Below are 25,562 nucleotides of genomic sequence, written 5' to 3'. Positions count from 1 at the left end.
TGGGCCTGCACAGTAGTCCCCCCTTATCTGCACTTGGACTTTCATGGTTTCAGTTATCCGGGGTGAACTGCAGTATGATACTATTAAATGCAAAATTCCAAAAATAAATAATAACTTTTAAATAATTTTTGTTACAATATATCTTACAATAGTTCTATTTTATTGGTTATTATTGACTTCTTTCTGTGCCTTATTTTTAAATTGAACTTTTATCATATGTTGTGTGTATAGGGAAGAACATAGTATCTCTAGTGTTCAGTACTCTTTAAGGTTCTGGGCACCTGTTGGAGGTTGTGGGATATGTCCTCCAAGGATAACGGGGGCTCTGTATTAGTTTCTATGGCAACATGGCAAGTCACCACAAGTTGAGCAGCTTAACATATTTATTAGTGCATGGTTCTGCAGGCTGGGAGTCTGGGTTAGCTCAACTAGGTTCTCTGCTTCAAGTTTCACAAGTCCAAAATGAAGGTGTCAGGTGGATGGGCTCTCCTCCTGAGCTCTGGGGAGATCCTGTGTCTGAGCTCTTTCTGGTTGTTGGCAGAATTGGGTTCTGGGTAGTCTTAGGGCTGAGTTCCCTCCATGCCACCTGCCCCTTCCATCTTCAGCCCTGTAGAGGGACTTCAAATCCTGTTCTGCTTCGAAAACCTGACTTTCAGTCTGTGACCAGCAGGAGAAAATTGCTTTTAAAGGGCTCATGGACTAGGTCACACTGACACAAATAGTCCCCCTCTCTTCAGGTCACCTGATTGGTAACATCATTAATTACATCTGGAGCAAAGATTCATTTCATTTGCAAATCCCTTTGCTGTATGGACCAACATGTTCACAGGAATAAGACCCCAGGTGGAGATCAGGAGTCATCTAGGAGTTCCACTGGCAGGATACATCAGCCACACCAGCATTAATAACAGGAGCTCTCATGAATTGAGTGAACTTTACGTTGCCCCTTGTGCTTAACTCTTGATGTCTTGTCTCTCAGTTAATTTTTAGGACAGTACCTTGAGCTAGGGGTAGTTACAAAAGCCCCCGATATCCTTGGAGGACATATCCCACAACCTTCAACAGGTACCCAGAACCTTAAAGAGTACTTATCACTAGAGATACTATGTTCTTCCCTATACACACAACATATGATAAAAGTTCAATTTAAAAATAAGGCACAGATGGGCTGGGATTGTGGCTCAGCGGTAGAGCGCTCGCCTAGCGCAGGGTACCTGGGTTCAATTCTCAGCACCACATAAAAATAAAGGCATTGTGTTGTTCCATCTATAAAAAGATATTCTCTCTCTCTCTCTCTCTCTCTCTCTCTCTCTCTCTCTCTCTCTCTCTTTCTCAAAAAAAATAAGGCACAGAAAGAAATCAACAATAACCAATAAAATAGAAGTATTATAAGTTATATTGTAACAAAAGTTATTTAAAACTTATTGTTTATTTATATTATCTTTTTTCCAGATGAGAAAACTGAGACTCAGACTATAAGTAACACAGGCTGTTTTTACAGGTGCTAGCATTTGAAACCAGAGACACTTCATAGCCAGCCATTCTGCTAGGCTAGTTAGGATTAGTTTCTCCAGTTTGCTTTGTGTGATTTACGGACCACTATCCAGAACAGGGTTGAGGGTGGCTTTTCCCCATCTAGCATTTAAAATGTTTACATATGAAACATGTCAATCATACTTCAAATGGCAGACTCTGGGGACCTTTTATGTGGGTTTAACAGATCTCTGGATCATTTTCATTTTTTACTCCAGTAAATGTTGTGGTTAATCCACTTTCCATTCCACTGAATTTATTGAGCATCTAATGTGTCAATCTAATGTGAACATCTAATATGACATAGAATATGTCCTCGCTCGAGGAGTTGTAAATATAGATAGGGGCACAATACACAGCAACATGAAGAACTGAAGAATGCTGACCAGCAGTAGGAGAAATGTGACAATACTGCATGCAGCAAAGAAACAGAGGGAGTTAGAATGGTAATTCCAGGAGAGAAGACAGTGGTGCTTTATTATTTACCACATCCTTGGCACTTGTAGGCCTGGCATATTGTAGGTACCTAGGAATTAATCATTGCATTAATTTTTTTGAGCATCTGCTATGTACAAGGCCCTGTACTGATGAACAAATGTGAAGACCAGAGTGCGTGACCTGATAAGGATTATGGAGGAAGAGGGGCTAGGGTGGGCAGTGGAGCTAGAACAGGGGCAACAGATTGAATGAGGTTCAGATGCCAAGCCTCCTATCAGGCTTTTGAGCAGGAGGGTAGTCAACAAGTAACCATCTGGTACTGTATTAGTGGAAGAGGGGAGACGTGGGGACAGGGGCTCTGGGCTAACCCAGTCTGCAGCAATAAAGGTAGGACCAGAAAAGAAAACCTAATGCACAGATCCATCATGGAAGGTTTAATGGAACTTGATGGCTCAGCGATATGTTAAAAGTGTACATGAGCAAGTGACTATTTATGGATACCCATGTATTTGCTATAAATATACATACATATGTAATTTCAAGAGACCTAGAATCATCAACTGCAATGCCCGAGCTCAGCAGCCCATGCATGGTGTACTTTTGCTGCCCAAGGCCCTGCCCTCTGCAAACCACCAAGTACTGTTGTTTTGGAGGAGATCAAGGTGGTCCATGGGATAGGAAGCCTTCTGCTAGTGAAGGGAGGAACAGAGCAGGGCAAGTGTTTTAGTAGGTGATGGCCACCTGTGGGTTAGAAGGTGCTGGATCCCCTGGCAGCTGGCTATGTGGTAGTACAAACTGGGGGAGGGGGAAATGGAGGGCCCCATACAGGTCCCCACACTTCTACACAAGTTTCTTGCTCTAAGTTCTTAAAAGAAGGCATGATTAATGTGGAGATTAAGAAAGTTCTGCCATGCAGCGTCCTCAAAGTGAGATTGAGGGTTCACAGGTCAAAGCTATTTTCACAGTAATTCTAAGATGATGCTTGCCTTGTTCACTCATTCTCTTCTGGGTGCATAACTCTGTACTAGTGTTTTCCAAATGACCCATGCACTGTGTTACAAAATCATGCCTGGGTAAACGATCCGTTCAAAGTGCAGGACAGGCCAGTGGAGGAGAATGTCAGAGTACAAAAGTTCATAGACAGAGGTTCAGATTCCACATTGCAACAAGCCTTAAAGAAGCTACCACATGTCAGGTCTTAGTGTAGTATATCACAGAAGTGTGTCCACAGTGATCCAAAAAGACTCTTAAAATCTTCTGCCTTGTCCAGCCACAGGAGACTGGGCTTCATAACCTGTAATCAAACCAACTCAGCAGGTCAAGTACAAAAGCAGGTAGGAGAATCCAGCTACTATTGTCAATAGTTTTTTTTTTTTTTTTAAATTAATTTATAAAAAACAACTCTTATTTATGCTAAGATGTTATCATTTGAATCTGGAATGTCCCCCAAAGTCTGATGTGTTGATGGCTTGGTCCCCAGTGGATTATTGGAAGGTAGTGGAAATTTACCCACTAAAGGTAAAGTAGGACCTAGTGGAAGAGGTGGGTCACTGGGGGCATGCCTTCAAGGTGGATATTTTGTCTCCAGACACTGCCCTTCTTCCTGCCCACCATGGGATGAGCAGCTTTCCCCCACCACATGCTCCCTGCCTATTTCTTGCCATAGGCCCAGAAACAGCAGAGCCAACTAACCATAAACTGAAACCATGAGCTCTAATCTTTCCTTCTTTAAGTTGTTTTTCTCAGCTATTATGTCACAGCCATGGACAGCTGACTAAAACAACATATAATGGGTTGATCCTTTCTTCCTTCTTCCTTCTAGGGGTGGAACCATGGGTCTGTGTATGCTAGGCAAGGGCTCTACCTGATCACCCCCCAGCCCTATTTTTATTTTTTAATTAACATATACATTTTTCTCAGTTTTAATTTTGAATATGGTAAATCTCAATAGACAAAACCACATAAACAAAAGTACCTGGGGGCCTCAATCATTTTTACATTATAAAGAGATCCTAGATTAAGCAATCTAAGAGTGACTATGTTCCTGTAAGTCCCTGCAAAGCTGGCACCAGGTGTCAGGCTCTGTGTTGAGTTGTGTATATCCAGTTCCCCTATTTAGTTGTTCAGCAGTCCTTTATGGTTGGTGTAGTTTTCATGTCCATTTTACAGATGAGAAAACTGAAGCCCTGAGAATGTAAATGTGGGGCCCAGGTCTCAGCACGGAAGTGGGAGTGCTGGGACGCTGGGGGTCCCGGATTGACATGGCCTTGAGCACTGACTCCAACTAAACCATGGATGTGTGCAGGTCACTTATCTTCTGGGCACCTGAGTTTGCACATCTGTACTATCGGGCCAGTGATGCCTTGCAAAGAAGTTGAGAGGACCCAGCGAAAGTACCTGTAAGGTTCCCCGCACAGAGGCTCTGCCCTCCTGCTTACTCTGTGCTCTCCTCATGGGGAGAGGAGGAGCTGTACCATTCGCACCAGCACAGCTAGGGAGGAACAGAGCTTCTGGAGACGGGAGGAGCTCTACTGCTAACAACTGCTGGTGCTTTACTCTTGTTTTTTCCCTGCTCTCTGATTTGTTCGTTTTTCTCCAGGCCGCTCATTGAAAGTGATATCTAGGCCAGCGTGCTTTTAACGGTTCCATCTGTGGCACTAGACAGCAGGAGGGAGCGCCTGTTTGCAGAGGGCCGGGTAGTCCTGAAGAGGAGGGAGGAACCCCCTTGGGATGCTGTGCTTGCTTTGAAGGGAGCTGTGCTCACGTCCCTCTTTTTCTCTCTGGCTTGCTCTGGTTACGCTGTTTCACCAGATGGGAGAGCCCGAGTGTTGGGCTCTTGACCCTTCTGTGACTAGAGCAGTGGTGTCCCTTTTATTGGCTTTGCTCTTGCCTAGACCCATAGCTGGGCTGGCAGATGACTCCCAGCTCTGGGGGACAGGGACAATCAGTCCAGCAGCCCTGCTGAGCTGATGGGAGTGGGATGTGACCTGGAGAGGTTGGATGGCACCCGCCATACACCTGATGGACAGGGAGGGGCCTGTACCTCCCTCCCTGGATGGGAGAAGCTTCTTTGTTGGAGGGCTTTAAGCATGGCTTGGCACAGCCTACCTGGGAAGCGGAACTTTTAGGACAGTGTGGCATCAAATCTCCATCATTCTCCAAAGAATTTTTCTCAAGAGAAAACAGTAATTCAGCCAAAGCAAAGATGTTATTTGGGGATAAAAATTCAAAAAATTACGGGTGAATAGATAATAAATTATGGTTCTTATATATTTCAGAGACATTAAAATTTATAGTTGACAACCACAGACGTTGAGGTGCCAGGAGATTCCTGTGGCTCCTCAGCATGTGCCCACAGTAGGCCTTCAGACAGTCTTTGCGCAGTACTGAATGTAGGATAGAAAATGGCAATTCTGTGAAAAGCTAAGGTAAAAACAGTGTAACACAGTATCTGTCATTGCAACAATTTTCAAATGTATTTATTCATTTTATGTGATGCTGGGGATGGAACCCAGAGCCTCATGCATGCTGAGCGGTATACTCTCTGCTGAGCCATGCGCCCAGCCCAATTGCAACAATTCAGAACTGTTTATTTGTGGATAAAAGCTGACAATAAGAAACCAAACTGGAAAGAGTTCTTCTGTTTGCAATGTTTCTCAGACTTCTATTGTTAGCACCCCACACCCCAAAATATTTTTCAACCTTTTTTTCTAAATTTGTCCACCCCCATTAAATTTTAATACCCTTGTAGACCTGTGTGTCTCTCAGTGTACTGTGTGTATCTGCTTTGTACATAAAAACAAGACTGTTATCTTTCTCATTACTGTTGTGTTGTATTTTTCAGTAAAAGACAACAGATTGAGCTCCTGAGTTCATCTTGGCCTCCTTCCTTGGTCTGCAGAGCTGTCTGAGCAGAAGGGCACTGGCCATTGTGACTACATCTGCCCTGGGCTGGGTGTGTGGCCCACTCAGTTGCTCCCGTGGGAGGGTTCTGTTGTCTTCTTTCCTAGCCAGACAGCTTTTCTAAAAAAGATAGGTTGATGAGGAACTGGCCAAATCCATGTGGTGCCTTCGAGTAGCAAGAAAAGCCCTGGGAGAGGTTAGGCTCCTTCCCTAAGATGTCCTTTCTCATGTGGGGTCTGAACACAGAACACAAAATGACCTGAGATTCTGCATCCCACTGGACCCATTGTTGCTCAGGAGAGAAGTGAATTCTTTTTTTTTTTTAATTATTTTTGCAGTGCTGGGGATTGAACCCAGGTGCTCATGCATGCTAGGCAAGTGCTCTACCACTGAGCTATATCCCCAGCCTGTGAGACATGAATTCTTACCTGCAGTGGATGTCTTGGGGTACAGGCCTTGATTTGCCTAAAGATTTTGCTGTACTGATTGTGCCAAGGCTGGTGAGAGGCTGCTCCTTGGGGTAGATAGAGAGGACATCATCCTGGTGCCAGAAGCTGGTGGTAAACTTCTGTGGGCCTTCTTCTCTGTCCCCTCTGGTAGAGGGGAAAGAGTGAATCGGATATGGATTCAGATGCCACCCCTTCCCCAGTTTTGTGACATTGGGCTGTGTAGTGCTGTTGTTGGAACAGACTTGAGCCAGAATCCTGGGCTCTGCCCACCACTCCCCAGGGGGTTGGGGGCAAGTTTCCTAATGTCTCTCTGTCCAGTTTCCTAACCTGTAAAGTGCAGGTTCAGCTGCACTTAAGGCTTTGGTAGGGATTAGATTAGTTACCACACAGAGCTCTTCGTTAATGATAATGGCTTTTTTATCTGTGAATTGCAGAAATAGTAGGGTATATGGTAGGATTGCACTTTGTGGCTCTTTTGCGGGCCAGTGAAGTTGTGTGACTGGTTTTGGCAGGTGAGTTGTGAGCAGAAAGAGTGTGTATCCTTCCCAGGCCAGGCATTTAATCAGTGCTATGCTTTCCAGAGCCCTCCTTTCTCTCTTTGGCACAGTGATTGGTGACATGGTAGCAGCTCTGTCTGGTTTCCTGAGCGTGACAGGAATAAGGTGAGAGTGACAGTGATAAGGTGAATGCTTACTACAACCACAAAACGTGGTATGAGCAAGAAATAAATCTCTGTCCTGTGAAACCACTATAAAGTCTGGGGGTTGTTTGTTGCTGCAGTGTAACCTTACTTATTCTGACTAAAACAGTCATGACCATATTGTACTTGGTTGTCAGGATTAAGTCTGATAACGTAAAATGGTCAGTGTGAAATTAAGTACATGGCAGTCATGTCTTGACTCCCTGCCTGACCAGAATCCCTCCTGACCTACTGATTCTTGCAGCAAGTGTTGCTTCATCTTTCAGCAGGTTCCACAAGCCTTGACCCCTCACCTCCAGCTCTGTACCGCCTTTGGCAAGACAGAGTTGCTGCCCAGGTCAGGCCCAGCACAGTGAACCTTCCTTAGGGAAGACATCAATCTCAATAATGCCCATCAACCTGTAATAATAGCTCCGACTCCCTGACCACCGTGGCTGCAGTCAGCCAGGGACATGACCATCGATCACAGGATCTTTGGTAGCTGGCCTCCACCAGCGTGCTTAACGTTGGCTAAGTCCAGTGAGAAGCTGCAGTGGTGCTGCACTGACATGCGTGCTGTCCCTGCCACTTTTCCAGCCCTGGCTGTTGGCAGTGGGGGCCACGTGCAGGTCCTGGGATTCCTTGCCTGCCTAGGCCCTGCGTGTTGGGAGGTGCAGGTATGAGCGGGCCATGACACTGTTGAGCTGGTCCTCAGAACAGCAGGTGGAGACCAGGTTGTTCCCATGCTGGGACTGGGTGAGGGTGTGATTCTGCTCTGTTAGGGGAAGCTCAGGGGTGGTGGCCTGCCATCCCGCCTTTCACAGGGAGCTGTTTGATGCAGGGACATCTGGGGTCCCCCTGAAGAGGAAGCCTATTGTTACACTGTATAGTGATGGTCTCTCTATTCCAGACCCTCTAGACCCACTCTGCATTCTAGCACAGCCCTGGACAGACGGCTGGGGGCCCAGGGCAGGGCCATCTTACCACTGGGCCAACTGACTGAACCTCTTCCCGTAATAAAAAAGCTCAAAACCAAAATAAATAAATGCACATACAGTGGAATACATAAATAGTTCTGATCAGCTGCATCTTAAAAACAAAAACAAAAAAACCCAGGATGTGCACAGATTTGGTGTTTGGCTTGGGCGCTGGGAATGGAGCCCAGGGCCTCGGGCCTGCTAAGCACAAGAGTCCCCATGGAGCTCCCTTGCAGCCCTGCGGCTTTTTGAATAGATGTATGTGTGTAAAGGGTTTTTGTAATTGTTTGGCTTTTTTGAAGGCCTTTGAAAGGCAGAAACATCTGGGGAAAGGACTCGTGGTCTGATAATTCACTAGAATGTTCTGTGGCTCCGATTCAGATACAGCAGTCATTCATTTTACTTCCAGTTAACAGTGAGATTTGGGTGCTCAGTAAGGGTGCTTTGGCTTCCATTGGAAAATTGAAAGGACTGATGACCCTGTGCCCTTGTGGGCTTCCTGAGCTGGACACGGGGGCAGGGCTGGGCAGGAGCCACAGGTGGGAAAGCCTCTCCTGGGAATATGTCGCAGTGCCTTGACCTACACGTGGAGGGTGCTTGGTAGACCTTAAGTCCTTCGCCAGTGCGGTCTCAGGGTTAACCCAGATCCGACAGGCTTGGCAGAGATCTTCAGGATTTTTAATTGTAAAATAATACATACTGATTAAAAAAAAAATCAACAAACTTAAAAATTGTCCAGGGAACCCCCCCTTATCCAAAGAGGAAGTTGGGGAAAGAGTAATCCAGTAGTATCTACTCTGTTATTTACATGGTGACAGTGTAGTGACAATGGCCGTAAAGCAGCTTGACCCAGTAAGCATTGCTAGGCCAGTGCTGCTATTAGTGGTTTCCAGTTGACATCCCAGCCAGTTCTCACAACAATCCTGTAAAGTAGCTGCTTTTTAAATCATCACTTTATAATTGAGGAAAATAGGACCAGAGAGGTGAGTTAACTTGCCTAAGTTTGCACAGTAATGGCTGAGCTGTCTTCAGGATCCCTATTCCTAACTATTAGCACTGAGAAACTTTGACCTTTTTTCAGCACTTCCTTGACAGTTATATTAGTGGAACTGGGGCAGAATACCCTGAGAGAACAGCTCCAAACTACTCGCTACCTCTCCCATCTCCCAGCACCCATGTGTGTTTTGTATTGCCCGGACATCTTGATTTTTGTTCTTTTGGTTTTCAGCACAGTCTGTGATATCCAGCAGGTGCTTAATTAGGATTTATCTCAGATTTTTAGATTGGGTGACCTGGGCTTAGTGATAAGAACATTTGCCTAGAGTGTGTGAGGCCCTGGGTTCAGTCCCCAGTACTGCACACTGTGTGGCTCTCTGTCTGTCTGTATATATTGACCTGTGAGCACTATAGTCAGTGAGGTCAGAGGCTGGGACCCCAGTTCCGGCCCCCACCTGGGGTCCTCTGTTCTCCATCTCGCACCTGCTACCACTGGAATGTCCAAGGTGGACCTTCACTCACATGGTGGCTCCCGAGCCCAGGTGGCCAGAACAGCAGGGGAGGCCAGGCAGCTCCTGCCCGCCCTGTGGCCGGCACTAGCTTCCTCAGCACTGCCACCAGGGGTAGTCTGCCTTCCCTCCAGTTGGGCCGGCCTCCCCTTGAGCGAGCCTTACAGAGATGAAGTGGAGGCTGCCAGTCTCCGAAGAACTCAGCTGGAACGGGCAGTGTCTCCCTGTTCCCAGTGGTAGTCCCAGAAACTGCCCAGGCTCAAGGCAGGGGCATAGAGCCCCCCTTGGAGTGGGAGGTGTGTCTGCCCCACTCGCCCACGTGAGCTCTCCCTGGCCCCTCTCTCTCAGGCCCCTCTCTCTTTCCTGAAGCCTCACTTCCACCCGGCCTTTGCACTTGCTGATCCTCTGCCTGGAGCCCTCCTTTCTCGCCTGCTCTGGCTCTTGAGTGTCAGCTCACATCCATTTGCAGGGCCTAGATGGGCCCACCCTCTTGTCCCTCTGTAGACCATTTGATTCTGTCCCCACACGCAGGAAGTAAGAATACCCTGTGCGCTCAGTTGCTTACTCACTCCATCCTGCCCTCCCACCCCAGCCCAAGTGCAGGCCACCCCTATGCCTGGCAGGTGGTACGTGGAATTCAGGAAACTTAGGGCCGGTGAGTCAGAACCAAGTGGTCAGCCCTCGCATACAACTGCTGGTGTCTCTGGTGATCAGAACTGCAAACAGGAAGAGAGGGCAATGAGAGTCTGGGGCGACGGACTCCACTTCCAAGGCGGGATTGGCCCCCTGAGCTGCTCCTCTGCTTCTGAAGTTGATTTCACAGGGGCACCTCCAGGGCCCCCCACCTCTGGGCACTGCCCTTCTGTATGGTTGGCCTGGGAACAGCCTCTCTGAACTTTAGGGAGGCCGAAGACCACCTGTCCCTGCAGCTGGTTGTACCCTAGCCTGCAGTGCCATCCCTCAGGAGGGGGGGCTGACAGGGCAGGGCTCCCCAGGGAGGTGGGAGGGGAGACTTCTATCATTCTGTTGTCTTCCCTTCCCCTGCTGTGACCCCCACACACCCCTCTCAGAGTAGGGAGCTCAGAAAATGCAGTCAGGCCAGTGTTTCAGGAGTGTGGTGGGAACCTCTGTTTTCTTATCATTAAATTGGGAGCCGTGGGCTGGGGATATAGCTCAGTTGGTAGAGTGCTTGCCCCCCCCCCAAAAAAAAAGGTAGGGGGGTGGGGGAGCCAGGTGCCATGGTGCACATCCTTAATCCTAGCTATTCAGGAGGCCAAGGCAGGAGGATTGCGGAGGCCAGCCTGGACAACTTACTGATACCTTGTCTCAAAATCAGAAGGACTGGTAATGTGCTTGTGGTGAAGCGCTTGCCCAGCATGCTCCACAGCCCTGGAGTAAAACCCCAGAACCGCAAAACAACAACAGAAACCGGGAATGGCGGAAATGGGCTGTGGCAGGGCCCAGGTTCTTGTGGTCCTGTTGGCGTCCTGGCTCCCCCGGTGCTTACCTGGGCAGCAAGGGCAGGGCTTGCCTTGCTGTCAGTGCTGGCTCCTGCCGTTGCCATGACTACTGTGCCTTTTGTTCACCGTACCAGAGCACCCAGCCTGGTGCGGTGGAGGTCCAGCTGCATGCTCCTCTCTCAGGCTGACGTCTGGACCCAGAGACCCGCACACCGTTGGGAAGACACGGCCCCTTTTCCAACTTGAACCAGAGAGCCATGTGGGTTTGCTGCAGCCTTGAGCTCTTAACATGGCCTTGAGCTATCCACACCCAGGAGCCACCCAAAAGCAGAGCAGGGAGCGTCTCCCACCCCACTGGCCTCCGGTGAGGAATGGTGGACTCAGAGGGCTTGCTGGCTCCTCAGGTGGAGCGGGGTGAGGCAGGGTTGGTGCTGTGCCCTGGAGTCAGGCCTCCCAGAGAGCATCAGCCAGCAGCAGCTTTACAGGCCTCTTCATTTTCCCTTCAGAGTGGAGCCTTCGGCCCTGGAGTCCCGGGATTGTGGCAGGTGTTCTCCTGAAGGCCTCACCCGCTTTGTTACTTTTTGCCTCCTTCATTTGAGTTACTTTGTTTCACTGTGCACTTGGCTAACCTCCCAAGAGCACTAAGAGATATGGGCTGCGCACATTGTTATTGGGTGCATTTTAATAGTTCCTTTGCAGGTAGGGACGCCAGGCAGGGTGTGCGAGTGGCCTTGTCTGAGGTGATCGGTCCTCTCAGCAGGATGATGAACTGCCGCTCTGTGGCCTTGCAGTGATATGCACTTGTGCTCTGTGCCTTCAATTCATCAAACCCTAGGGCAATGCTTAGATAATCACAACCTCTCTGACATAGTTATAGTGTGAGAGTGTCTGATTGATGGTGGCCACCAAAGATGGGGAGGCTGCTGGGAGGTCACACAGGACTGCTTCTTCCCTCTAGGTTGCCCTCCCCCTACTGACTCTGCCTTACACTGCACTCCTGTGGCAGGGGCTGGGGCATAACTAGCCCTGAACACACAAGAGCAGTCTCCTCAGAGCCAGGCTGGGCTCCCTGGAGGTGGAAAGAACAGAGGGACATACGCAGGAAGACCCCTTACCAAGGCCAGCAGCCTCAGTTAACTGATTTCCCTGTGAGTCCTTGTCCCAGCCAGGACCCATGGTGGCAGGTTTCTGACCTCAACAGAGAGTGCAGATCAGGAGTAACCCTGCAGGAATGAGGGGCTCTGCTGTCCTCCCTCAGACTCCGTCATGCACAGAGCCATCATCCGCCTTGCTCCCAGCCCTGGTCCAGTCCAGTGAGGAGAAAAAGCCTGTGTCTCTCCTGAAAGTTCTGTACACACCATAGAGTAGTCTTCAGGCCCATCTGTGGAGTGAGGCCATCCCCACTGGGTCATGGGCACAGATTGATTGGCCAAGCCTGGCGGGATGTGCCTCTTGAGCCATCGAGGACAAAATGCCCACCCTGGAGTGGAGGAGGGTAGAGGCAGCGGGCACCCAGAGAATAGCCAGGTGTCAGCATGAGGAAGGGGCATCCTGCTGGTTCAGTGACACACAGCCAATGTTCTTCATGCACACACGTGGTTGCAGCCACCTGGGCAGCGTTCACCACCACCGTGGTCTTCCTGCCCTCTGAGTCTAGACAGCATCTGGGAGCAGTCAGTTTGGATGCTATGTGAAGTGAGTTTCGTGTGTTGAATGTGTCTCAGGACTGTCTCACCACCAGAGAAAGGGACAGGTGGGTCCATTCCATCAAATTGAGGGACTGCTGTTCATGCTGGGTGTTGAGACGCATCATTGCGCACTGCACATGGTCCCTGCTTTGCTGGACTCCTGTGCAGCTAGGGAGACAATACTAAATAACAGGTTTGGAATGTGTGTGGGCCTTAGTATTCCTTATCTGAATATTGGGTCCAAGTGCCTCACTTGGGATATGGTGAGGCAATGGCTACTGTCACTGGGAGACTGACCCAGAGGCAGGTGCTGTCCAAAGGAGGTGGGAAGCTGAGAAACAGCCAGGCAGGTGCCTCTGCTGCTCTCCGCCCAGAGGGTCCCCCAGGCTGGCAGCTGATGGGAAGCGGGAACCTGCTGTGGTACAGTGAGGGTTGTTGGTGTCTGTTATCAAGCAGTCATTCATGGTGAGTTTAGCAAGACACTGGTCATCTCGGGCTCTGAAGAGGTCACTACTGTATGGCCTTCTCAGGGCAGTTGTTGGGATTTAACCCCACTTTGGGACTTCCTCAGTCTGTTGAGCTTACCTATAACCCCTTTGAATGGAGCCTCCACCTGGATGTCCTCACCAGTGCCCTGTGAACACAAGTGTGGAGGCCCTGCAGCCCATGATCACCTGCCTGAAGAGCACAGACCTGGGATTTGTAAGGGGCTAGGGAGGGGATTACTGCAAGTGAGGCACTGCCCACACCAGAAAACCCCTCAGGCCTCCATCTGCAAGCTTGGGGTATATTGTCCTCACGGCATGGCCGTGGGGAAAGCAAGAACTCTACCCTCACCGCCCATCAGGGGTCAGGTCTTGTGCATAACTGGTGGAGCCCCACATGCCCCTGGGGGGAAGAGGGCTTGGGCCTGAGAGTCCCAGAGTCCTTCTTAGTCCTTGGCTTGGAGCCCACATTCTGCCCCCCCAACCTGGTCTACAAATCAGAGGCAACACTTGCCTCATAAAATGGCCCTCACGGAGAGGGGGGTAGGATAGGGCTCCTGGGTAAATGGCCACGCTGGGGAAAGAGGCCAGGGATTGAGGGAGTAGAAGCTGGAATGAGGATTTAGCAATCACAGCAAGATTTGGGGAAACGCATTGCAGGGTCCACAGTTCATATTGGGCAATTTCCACGGGTCAGGGGCCTTGACAAAGCCTCCAACTTACCGCTCGGCATAGCCTCTCAGCCTCCATGACTCCCTATCATAGCTAGGGCTTCAGCTTCAGGGCAGGCTTGAGAAATAATTGCCCAGTGAGGGAATCTCAGAGGCCTGAGCTGAATGAGGATCTGACTTTAGAGAAAAAAGGACTGAGGTACAGAGAAGGGGAGAGGTACCCCAGGCAGAGTGTGGGAGTGGCAGAGATCCCTGTATACAGCCCGATAGCATCCTCGCGCCCACTCCCAGGCAGGTGAACTTCATGACCTCCGGTGTGCAGCTTCACGTAGCAGTGTCTGTGGAAGGTCCCAGGGTCTGCCAGAATCTTGGGGGCCTAGGCAGCAAGGACAGGAGCAGGGACTTCACCCATGCAGCTCTGATTACATTAGTTTGTGGCTTCTCTGGTTCTTTGCCAAGGAAGGAGAGAGAAAAACGAAGTTGGACGCTAATTTACAACTTCACTGAAGCATGAAATCGCTTCCTTCCTTTACCAGATTATACTTAAGTAGAAAATTGACTTTGGGTGGGGGCAAGGGGAGTTATATACTTTTGAAAATTAAAAGTGAAGAAGAAACTTCGTTGTGCCCACCACTGCTACTGGGAGGAAAGCAGCACAGGCTTTGGGGGGGTCAGGATGCAGGAATGCAGTTTGCTTCTTGGCTGCGTTTTCTTGAAGCCTGTGATTTTTCCTGTCTTGTTGGTGAGACCTTCCTTTGACAACACTAAACTGGGTCTTGCTGGACTTTAAAATGCTTTGGAATTTTTCCCCAATTCAAATTTAATTGAATTTGGATCAAAGCCAAAGTGCTTTGAACCCTCCAGATTGAAGCAGGTGGTGAACCTCTGCCAATCCAGTTGCACAGTTGCGGTGCCCAGCAGAACAGGAGGCAGGAGACACACACCCTTGGTGGCCAAGATTCTGTAGTTACCTAGAGGGATCAGGAAGGGACTGTAGGCTTTGAGTGTTATGGCTGCTTTGGTGCTGAGAGTGTCTCACTGTCATCCCAGGCCTTTGTCTTGCTCCCCAGGGTGAGTCACTGGTGAACTGGCCTCACCTCCAAACCCTCACTCATCCCAGCTAGGTGCAGAGGTCTCTGCAGATCCCTAGATTTGGAGAACATATCCACATTGAACATTTGGGGAGAAGGGGGTGTTTGGCTCCTACTGTTTGCAGCCTAGCACAGGATGGGAATGGGGGTGGGAATATGGAAGGTTCTGCTGGGGTGCTCACTGGTCCTAGGGAACATGTTTTAAAAGTCCCCCATGGCAAATTCTCCAGGAATCCAAGCCTCCATATGCTAACTGAGGGTAGAGGCGGGCCTCAGAAGTGGACAGCCTGCATGGGATTCCTGGCCCTGGCTCCTGGTATAGCTGCTCTGCCTCTCTGAGCCTGGGCTGCTCTCACTAAACAATGGGGCTCACAAGAGACCCTTCAACCAAGGACTCCTGAGCATGCAGTGTGGTCAAGGGCACATGCTACTGAGCGCTCCCTTGGCCTCTGTCTACACAAATCAGGATGCCTCCCATGTGCTCTTCACTAGGAGAGGCAGCCCTAGCTGGAGCTTACCCCAGGGATGGCTCATCTTAGCCCAAAGATGTGTCCTAGTGTTTCCAACCTAGGAACAAAACCAGTTTCTCCAGGGCAGAGAGAGACCCTTCGTGCCCATTGTTCTTAGAGGTGTAGCTTAAGGAGTGGGGATGGTTTGCCAGAGCTGAGCAGAGTGGAGGGGAAGGAGAGGCCAGGGTGTGTGGGGCTGGGGGCTGGGGGCTGGGGGCTGAAGGCCGGGCCACCAAGAGGGCCTGTGGGCAGGAGAGGCCTCTCTCACCTGTGTCCCTCCCCCTGCAGTTTGGCTACCATGTCGGTCAGCGTCCACGAGACCCGCAAGTCACGGAGCAGTACGGGCTCCATGAACATCACCCTCTTCCACAAGGCCTCCCACCCCGACTGCGTGCTGGCCCACCTCAACACGCTGCGCAAGCACCGCATGTTCACCGACGTCACACTCTGGGCGGGCGACCGGGCCTTCCCCTGCCACCGGGCCGTATTGGCCGCCTCCAGCCGCTACTTCGAGGCCATGTTCAGTCACGGCCTGCGGGAGAGCCGGGATGACACGGTCAACTTCCAAGACAACCTGCACCCCGAGGTGCTGGAGCTGCTGCTGGACTTTGCCTACTCCTCCCGCATCGTCATCAACGAGGAGAATGCCGAGTCGCTGCTGGAGGCCGGCGACATGCTGCAGTTCCATGACGTGCGGGACGCGGCCGCCGAGTTCCTGGAGAAGAACCTCTTCCCCTCCAACTGCCTAGGCATGATGCTGCTGTCCGACGCCCACCAGTGCCGCCGGCTCTACGAGTTCTCCTGGCGAATGTGCCTGGTGCACTTCGAGACCGTGCGGCAGAGCGAGGACTTCAACAGCCTGTCCAAGGACACGCTGCTGGACCTCATCTCCAGCGATGAGCTGGAGACCGAGGACGAGCGGGTGGTCTTTGAAGCCATCCTCCAGTGGGTGAAGCACGACCTGGAGGAGCGGAAGGCCCACCTGCCCGAGCTCCTGCGCAGTGTGCGCCTGGCCCTGCTGCCGTCGGATTGCCTGAAGGAGGCGGTCTCCGGCGAGGCCCTCCTCATGGCGGACGAGCGGACCAAACTCATCATAGACGAGGCCCTCCACTGCAAGACCAAGATCCTGCAGAATGATGGGGTGGTCACCAGCCCTTGTGCCCGGCCACGCAAGGCAGGCCACACGCTGCTCATCCTGGGGGGCCAGACCTTCATGTGTGACAAGATCTACCAGGTGGACCATAAGGCCAAGGAGATCATCCCCAAGGCAGACTTGCCCAGCCCCCGGAAGGAGTTCAGTGCCTCTGCAATCGGCTGCAAGGTCTATGTGACAGGAGGCAGGGGCTCCGAGAATGGGGTCTCCAAGGATGTCTGGGTGTATGATACTGTCCATGAGGAGTGGTCCAAGGCAGCACCCATGCTGATCGCTCGCTTTGGCCATGGCTCGGCAGAGCTGGAGAACTGTCTGTACGTAGTAGGGGGACACACGTCCCTGGCCGGTGTCTTCCCGGCCTCGCCTTCAGTCTCCCTGAAGCAAGTAGAGAAATATGACCCTGGAGCCAACAAGTGGACGATGGTTGCCCCACTGAGGGACGGTGTCAGCAACGCTGCAGTGGTAAGCGCCAAGCTGAAGCTTTTTGTTTTTGGAGGGACCAGCATCCACCGAGACATGGTATCCAAAGTCCAATGCTACGACCCATCAGAAAACCGGTGGACTATCAAGGCTGAGTGTCCCCAACCTTGGCGGTACACAGCTGCTGCTGTCCTGGGCAGCCAGATCTTCATCATGGGAGGTGACACAGAATTCACAGCTGCCTCAGCCTACCGCTTCGACTGTGAGACCAACCAGTGGACACGGATCGGTGACATGACTGCCAAGCGTATGTCCTGCCATGCCCTGGCTTCAGGAAACAAGCTCTATGTGGTCGGGGGCTACTTTGGAACCCAGAGATGTAAGACCCTAGACTGCTATGACCCCACTTCGGACACGTGGAACTGCATCACCACCGTGCCCTACTCACTCATCCCCACGGCCTTTGTCAGCACCTGGAAGCACCTGCCGGCATGAGGAGCACCTGCAGAGCCCAGCCAGGTGAGCCCCAGCCTGGGACTGCTCTGAGCCCCCAGAAGGACCAGGGGAGACACACTTCCGCTTGTTCCCACTCTGGATAATGGTTGCTGTGTCTTCCAGGGAAGGCTAGGTGAACAGCAGATGACTGGGATTTAGGGACAGGTGACCCTGGGTTGAGGCCAGGGTGGCATGCTTGCTGGTGTGCCAGGGAATTTCTCTCTCTGTTTCATGCGTGAGTTGGAGAGGAGGCCTTCCTTATAGCAGGCAGGTAGGTGGGCATGTGAATTAAGGGAGGCCATTCCTCCAGGCCTCAGAGTGGGGGTTGCCATGGAGCAGGTGCCCATGAGTCTGTTGGTCTCTGTTCTTAGGACCACGGTTTTGAGAAATTGTTAAATGGAAACCAGTAAAGGTGCCACAGACAGAGAGAGCCGTATGACACATTAGGCTCTCAGGAGGGTGAAAGGAGGGAGAGGAGACACCAGGACTTAGGCCAGGTCTGGGATGGGCAAGAGTCTAGTGAGGGGAAGGAACAGTGGGAGGAAGGTCTGCTCTGGCCCCACCTCTTCTGAAGGGGGTGTGGTTTTTTCTGCAGCTGGTCAGAGGCAACATCAAGTGGCAAGTACCAAAACTAGAAGGGAGTGTCCAAGCCAGCCTGGCAGGTTGCTCCAGGAGGGACCAGCAAGGGTGGTGGGTTCTTAGGCACCAGAGAAGGGTTCTAGATGCTAGACATGCTCTCCATAGTAAGGCCCTGGGAAAGGCTGGCATGTCATTAGCTCTTGTCCTATGTCCCATCTTAGAGCCTTCCTCCTGTGCACACCTAGGATGGAGAATGGAGGGTGGCCCCCAGGGGCATGGGAAGCTAGAGGTGTAGTCTAGCAGCAGGAGAGGAGGCCTGGAAGAGCCTTCCTGCATGGGGCCAAGATGTTTTCATTCCCCCAGCTGCACCAGCGACGTAGCTCTGGCCTGGCCCCACCCGCCTCCTGCTCTTACAGGGCTGAAAGACCCCCTGTGCAGGCTCAGGCCCAGACCCCTTCAGCCTAGGTCATAGGAACTGTGCCAGGAGGTAGCCAGAGCCAAAATATTAATTTCCTCAATGAATAGGCAGAAACAAGTGCTTGAAAGCTGTACACAGTGACAGCAGTCCTTCTTAGCTGGGACTGCTCCTAAACAAAAGCTGATGTCTCAGCCCTTAAATGAGATCCAGCCAAGCCTTTGAATCACTTAAAGGGCCTGGCAGGCATCAGGTCAGTAAGCACAGGGTGCCAAGCTCAGCCTGTGTAAGATCTGCCCTTGGTTCTCTTTAAGGCCTTTTGGATTTGTTTTGTTTTGTTTTAATCTGCGTTCTTCTTTGGGAGAAAAATCTTACCCTGCCAAATTTCTTGGTCCCATGGGGAGTAAGCTTCAAGGAGGATATTGACATCTCTGATTGATGACCTTTTCTGACTCTAGGTGGCTTAGAAACCTGGGGTGTTAGGTCACCTGCAAGGTGGAGGCCCCGCTTAGACTGGAGGGGAGGGTGTGTGTGTCTCTGTCCATCCCTGGAATCCTGAGCGCATGGATTGGTGACAGGACTCAAGTGGGAAGGGTAGGAGCAGGGAGGCTGCCCACCCCTGGATCATGTCCCTGCTGCCTGTCCCTGCCTGCTGGGGTGGGGGCAGCTCAGCTGGACCTGGCAAACCTTGTAGTTTTCAGGAATTTCTGTGCTTTCCCAGAAGGGAAGCACACATTGGCTCTGACTCTTACTGGTTGCTTGACGCTGGGCAGATTATTCCATGCCCGGGGCTCTGCTTTCCTGTCTGGACAGTGGGAATGGATATTGTGTTGCTCGCAGTACTTGGCTAGAGATCAAGTGAGGGGCCAGCATCAGATGCTGCTTTTCTGAGGGGGAGGATGATGATATCACGATGACAGCTTTGGGACACTGTACTACAAGGGCCTTGATGTCCCTAGCCCATCCTCACAGTTGCAATTGCTATAACCCGGGTACCTTCGCATGCCCACCAGAGTGCTGCAGAGGCTTGTCCCTTTAGTCAGTCTTCCCTGGTGCACGGCGGGATGCTGTTATCAGCCCCACGTTAGGGATGAGGAAGTGGGCTAATTGCACAAGAGCCAGCTCATCCTAGATGGGCCTAGGAAGCCCTCCCAAACCCTGCTTTCCAGAGCCTGTCCCCAAGGCATTCAGGCTGCAGGCGTCCTGAGCTCCTGCAGTGGGAGCTCCAGGTTGCTCTGGGCCCCAGCTGTGGCTCTGTGTCCTTTTCGTGGGCCCTAGCAGCCAAGTGGAGTCCTCCTTGTAGCCCCCCTCTGTCTAGACCTCTCCTCCTCTGACTCCTGTCCCCTCTGGTCAATGCTGGGTTTTTTCAGGCTCTGCAGGTGGCTGCTCCTATGCCCCTTCTCCTGCCTGGACAGCTGCAGGTTCTACTTAAAGGCAGGTTCTCCTCAGGAGAGCAGCACTCACAGACAAGCAAGCAGGGCAGAGAGCTGACACTCAGGGCACTTGCCTGGCCCTTCCTATGTTCTGGGTGGCCATCCATACCTGCCCTTGGCTCCCTGAGAAGTGGACTGAGCTGGAGGAGAGCCCCCAACTTAGCCACCAACCAGGACCCCACCTAGAAATGGTCTCAGCCCTCTCCCCCCAATTACATGTCCCTCTCCTGTTCTTCCAACCTTTCCTGGCAAGTAGCAGCGGGTGGGGGTCCAGATGAAGGTCCTTCCCAGAAATGTAGCTCTCCCTGTGCCTGTAGAACTCCATCCATCGTGCCTTGTGCAGATGCAGCTCCAGGAGCCACTAGCCAAGGTCCCCTGCAGATGGCAGCTTCTCAGCACCTCTGGTGGCCTCCTTGCTCCATGTGGAGCTCTTGCTAGGGGCTGCGTCTGTGCTGAGTATCTTTGTCCTTCCCTAGTCCTCCCAGAACAACTTGTCATATCTGTTGCTACCACAGGGTTGGCAACATGACTGTGAGAGCCGATAGCTGGCATCGGGTGACCATCCTGGGAGGGTTGAAGCCGGACCTGGGCCCTAGGCATGCCCCACCCCTGCAGGCATCTCTGGGGAGAGTCACCAGGCATCCTCAGGTCCTGCAAGGCATGGAGTGGCCCTTCAGCAGCACAGTGGGACAGGGCATTGCTGTGTTGAAAATTGAGCACCATCAGGACCTTGACCCCTGGGGCCAGCACATTCTCTCTAATGTCACAGTAAGATCCACATCCCTAGGGATGGTTGGCAGTGGGACCCTGGAGCTAGGTGTGCCCCCATTTCCTTGGGTTGCCTGCTGAGGGTGGACTTGCCACAAACGTCCTTTCCTTTTACCTCTTCTCCAGCTCCCCATGTCCCTCCCTCCCACCTCCGTCCCTCACAGGCTTCAGGACATCAGTGCTGGCATTCAGGCCATGAGAGCTCGTCTCCTCCTCACAGGGCTCGGGGGCTCCAGTCTCAGCTCAGTCACTAGGGGAGCCTGTCCCTCCAGGAGCCTGGGGTCACTTGTGCCTGTGAGAAGCCTAGGAATAGGATGGCACCCGGGTCTCCATAGGGCAGTGCAAGTCCACAGGCAGACCTGCACCAGCAGCCCTCAGCCCGGGCCTTGGCTGCGCCTGCTGCCCAGGCAGTGGGGTCGACCAGACCATCTTCCACGGCGGAGGTTTGTTTCATTTTACAAGGAGGAAACCAGGCCTCAGAGAAGAGGCTGCCAAGAATTAGGAGGCCCCCTCAGGGACGACCTTGGGATGAGCCTGAGAGCAGCTGGGGGATGGGAGAGGGAGCACAGAAGCCTGGCTTGCGGCTCCCCGGGTGCCCAGTCTTTAGGGCACCATCTCTCCCTCTCAGCAGCCAGGGGTGCATAGCCCCCACCCTGGCACTGGTGACAGTGGGGCCTTGCCCTGAGGGGACCCACATGCCAGCCTGTGATATGCTGAGGTGGGGCCCAGTGGCTGGGACGGCCCTCTCAGGGGGACCTTGACAGCCAGGCCCTGGAGCTCTGGTGATGCCATCTAGAGCATCATGAGGGGTGCCTCGTGATTTGGGAGAAACTTGGAGGGATTTGTGGGGCCTCCACTAGTCCACTGAGAACACAGCAGCTACCGTGCCAGCCCAGCACAGGCATCTAGAAACTTGCTGGCACTGGAGGTGGGGATTCCTACAGGCAGGAATCCGCAGTGCTGGCTTCAGGTTTTTTTTAAACTATGTTACTTAAATACATAGAAACGTACAACTAAATAAAAGCTCCTGTGTTCCCAGTCTTAGCAGCTGCTAGGCAGCACAGATGTACAGGTTAAATGCAGCAAACGCCCAAAGACCCCTGAGACTGGAGCACCCAGGATATTTTGCAGAGACTGTGCTGCCTCTGCCTTTGGGAGTGAAGGCTGCATGGGCAGGGCTGTTAGGGAGCACAGCCTGCCTGTGCCCCAGGAGCCCCTGGGGCAGCCTGGCATTTGGGACTCAGCTGTGACTCCTTGGTTTAGAGCTGCCTCGGAGCCCACAGCACTTCCAGGGCTGAGCAGAGTCAGAGCTTGTTGGGCACTGAAATTGTGAGTGGACACAGGTGCACCAGAAGACCCTCATGGAGGGTTCTAACCCCTCCCCTTAATACAGGGGACCCTCCTTTGAGAAACCCTGCCCAGCAGATCTGTTTGTGGGGGCTTCTCCCTTGCTGCCCTGAGGGCTTCGCCCTCTCTTCCAGGTCCTCCACGGGCTCAGTGCTCTGTCCTGCAAGGTGTGTCTGTCTAAATTCACTCAGGAGCTGCAGCCTGGCCAGGGGATGTCTCCCTGGGCTCACAGCTCCAGCCACATCCCCCTCAGGGTAAGGATTTGCTGAGCTCTGAGAACCAGAGCAGCAAGTCAGCTCTTCTCCCTGCTTCAAGGCTGCTCCCCACAAGCCTCTCCCAGCCCTTGGATTCTCAGCTTCTCTGGAAGGCATCTCCTCACTTCCAGGGGAAGCACTGCTGCTCAAAGCGGGGTGTATTGGTAGAGAACACAGCACAAGAGTGTGAGCTTCCCGATCATAGGGACAGTCTCACCTGGTCCCCACTGTGTCCCCACAGCCTGGAGTCAAGAGGCTGTGCAGTAAATGTTTGTCTACAGCACACATGAGCCTGCTGGCTACTGTCCACAGCCTGTCTGTCACTTATTCCTCTTAACAGCATGGCCGACCACATGCCTGCCCTCCCCCCTTCTTGCAGACCCTCCATCTGCCCTTGTGTTTCTGCCTCACTAGCCTACTTTTATTTATATTTTCAAATGTGCCAAATTCTCACCTCAGGATCTTTGCACATGCTGTTCCTTCTGTCTGGGCTGCCGTTCCCCTCTAGCTTACTCCTGCCTATCCTTCTGGTCTCAGGTTAAATATTACTCACTTCCCACGTCCTCCACCAAAATAAAATGAAGGCCCTGGCTCTACTCTCATTTTTAAATTTGTTATTTGTAGCACTTCTCTCTGTATAATTATTTGTACAAGTCTGTGGTTTCCCCCACAAGGACATGGATGGAGACAGTGGCTGTGTCTGTTTGCTTTCCTGTGCCCCAAGGTCTCCAGGGTGCCTAACAGAGTGTGTAGGGAATGTGGTTTGAGATGAATGACGGGCAGATAGGTGGTATCCCACATTGCAGGTGAGGAAACCTCCGTGCAGCTGGTGACGGAAGAGCCCTGTTCTTATCCTGGGCTTCTGCTGTCGGTGCCCGAGTTCCAGCACTGTTATGTAGCCTCTTGATTTTGTTCCAGTTTAGGACAGAAGAACAGGGCCACTGATTCATTCTTTCATTCTCTCCCATTCTCTCCTCCACAGACTCTGCGTGTCTCTCCTGCCCCGCGGCTGCGGCCCTCACTTTCACAGAGTGGCCTTGACCCCGCTGCCACAGTGCAGAGCTCTCCGAGTGGCCAGAAGCCGACTGCACCAGCTCCAGGCTGCAGCAACCTTGAGGCTGTTCTGAGCTTTAGACAAGACAAGCGTCCTGTGGCCCTGGAAGCCTCTTCAGCTTCGAGTGGTTTGCATGGAAGAAGAGCAGCCAGAGGACAGGGGTGCCAGCAAAACTCCCCTGGGCCTTTGGGGAGGACACACCTGCAAAGGCTCGAGGTCATCTGTCAGCAAGTCCTGGACTTGGGCTGGGAGGTCAAGGTCAGAGAAGGGGTGGGGTGGCAGCACAGGAGAGCTTTGGGTCACTTAGCACTGATGGCACAGCCTTTGATTCTAGGGCTGCTCTCTGGGAGGCTGTAATGTCACCCACAGCTGCTGTCCCAGACCTCGGGGAGGCATGTCCACGAGAGTGAGCAGAAGGCTGCAGAGGAGAAAACAGCATGGCTTTCATAAAGGCAGAAACCCCACCTAGTGACCTCATTGACATCCGCAAGTCTTCATTAGTACATGCACTCAGACCCCCAAGGCCAAAGGGGAGATTCCTGTGGGCAGTGCCCCATGAGGCCCTCAAACCTTAGTCCACTGGGGACCTGGCCCCAGGATGCTGTGCCTAGGAGGCTGGGTCAACTCAGCAAGACTCGAGGCCCTAGGAACTGTCCCCTCAGCCCACCCTAAGAGGCAGTAGTGACTCCCTCTCCTTATGGGACTGCATCCATCAACAGCACCAAGGGCTCTTTCGGGAGACCACACCTGTCCTCAGGTGGTGGCCCTGCCCTCTAAGACTAGGGGCAGCTGTGAGCTGGGGATAACAGAATTACCACAGGGCATCCGTTACAGATACTCCATGGCCAGATTCGTCTCAGTAGGAGGTTGGTGACAGGCCTCCAGCCAGAGCCCACTGTCTTCTCTGGCGGTTTGTCCTTGTAACTAGTGACACTGCATCCTGACCCATTTGCTCTGTGAGCTCAGAAAGTAATAGAATGGTCCCGAGAGAATTGCCAAACACTTGTTTATTGCTTTCACTTCCTAGTTCTTGGGGAGCCCCTCATCAGTGTACTCCCAGAATTCAGACTGCATGGAGGTCAGCTTGACACCTGGTGTCAGACTTCAGTCTCATCCTTCACTCATCCTATCCACCATCTGAGGGAAACAGGGACATGGTACCATGGTAGGGGGCTGGGCAGGGCTCCCTGACCTGTGGCTTCCCAGGCCACCTGCCATTTGCATGTGCTGCCTGTCTGGCTCAGGAGTGGGATTCAAGTGGGCTATGCTGCTGATAGAGACTGGGGTACAGACCAGTTACTTAATGACCCCATATGTCCCCATACCTCTACACTGGTGCTGCCCCTGTGGGTGTCTTTTGGGGAGTGGGACTTTGGGCTGGGTTTGCCTGTAGATGTGCTCCAATAATCAGTTACCCACCAGGAGAGAGCTGGAAGTGGCAGTTGCTTCCGGTGGTACCTTAGACCCCACACCCTACCCTTCCCAGAGGCCAGCCTGTGCTCTCAGGCTGCGCCCCAGGCGGCTATACTGCTGGAGAACTTGGGGCTCTTGGGCCCTGTAGCTGGTGGAAGATCTGCAGGCCTGCAGGGAGTGGCCCTTGACCCTGTGGGCTGCTGAGCCGAGATAAAGCACACTTCTCACAGCACAAAGGACCCGGCCATGGTGCTTTCCCCAAAAATGTGTTGCTTTTATCAGTTTTCTAACTTAATAAAAAAGAGTTCAGAAAGTCTTGGTCTTCCTTGGGTTCTGGGACCAGTTTTGGCAGACTTGAGTTCCTGCCTGCCACCAGGGCCTAGGGTGTGCCTGTTGGCGTCTGATTCGGGGCCTTGTGGAGAACCCACAGGAGGAGAGGATTCCTCTTCCTCCTTGAGTGTTGTTGCCCCAGAACCCTTTGCGTTGATCTTGGAGCATCCCAATGCTGCTCCCCCTCCTCAGTTGGAAGTGTAACTCCATCCCTTTCAACAGGCGTTTTTTGTGCAGTATGGGCTCCTGATTGGCACATAGATGTGAAAGCAACAAGCGCCATGAAGTGGGTGTGACTTTAGGCAGCTTTCAGACCTCAGCATGCCTGACTGCAGGGTGGGCCCTCAGTAGTTATGCCACCGCGATCTCAGCACCCCTCAGCACAGCCCTAAGCAACGTAGCCAAGTGGCCTGTGGCGGGGAGGATGTCGACTGACTGCAGCGTGGTGCTCAGCTTCAGTGGTGGCCCTTGAAACGCAGACCCACAGAATCCACATGGGGCCTTCAGGGTGTG

At 52.3% G+C, this 25,562-nt stretch overlaps 1 protein-coding gene across 3 annotated transcripts in view; it reads left to right on the top strand.

Annotated features, from left to right (window-relative positions):
- Positions 1–24,306, top strand: part of Klhl25 (kelch like family member 25) — a 32,230-nt gene extending 7,924 nt beyond the window's left edge. For 2 of the 3 annotated variants that reach the window (XM_046436847.2, XM_058577084.1), the window contains exons 2-3: positions 15,677–17,480; positions 23,235–24,306. In XM_046436847.2, coding sequence (XP_046292803.1) covers positions 15,687–17,456 — 1,770 coding nt within the window. In that variant the 5' untranslated portion in view covers positions 15,677–15,686 and the 3' untranslated portion in view covers positions 17,457–17,480; positions 23,235–24,306. Of the gene's footprint in view, positions 1–2,263; positions 3,306–15,676; positions 17,481–23,234 lie in introns of those variants that run through there. The other variant, XM_046436837.2, reaches the window with a different exon arrangement.
- The last annotated feature ends 1,256 nt before the right edge of the window (positions 24,307–25,562 follow it).

The sequence above is a fragment of the Marmota monax genome, unplaced genomic scaffold, assembly GCF_021218885.2.
Source record: "Marmota monax isolate L192 unplaced genomic scaffold, Marmota_monax_Labrador192_F-V1.1 WCK01_AAM20220418_F8-fsc00005, whole genome shotgun sequence".
In the NCBI taxonomy this organism is placed as follows: Eukaryota; Metazoa; Chordata; class Mammalia; order Rodentia; family Sciuridae; genus Marmota; species Marmota monax.
Note: the sequence above shows the minus strand (reverse complement) of the source record. Positions and strands in the feature narration are given on the sequence as shown.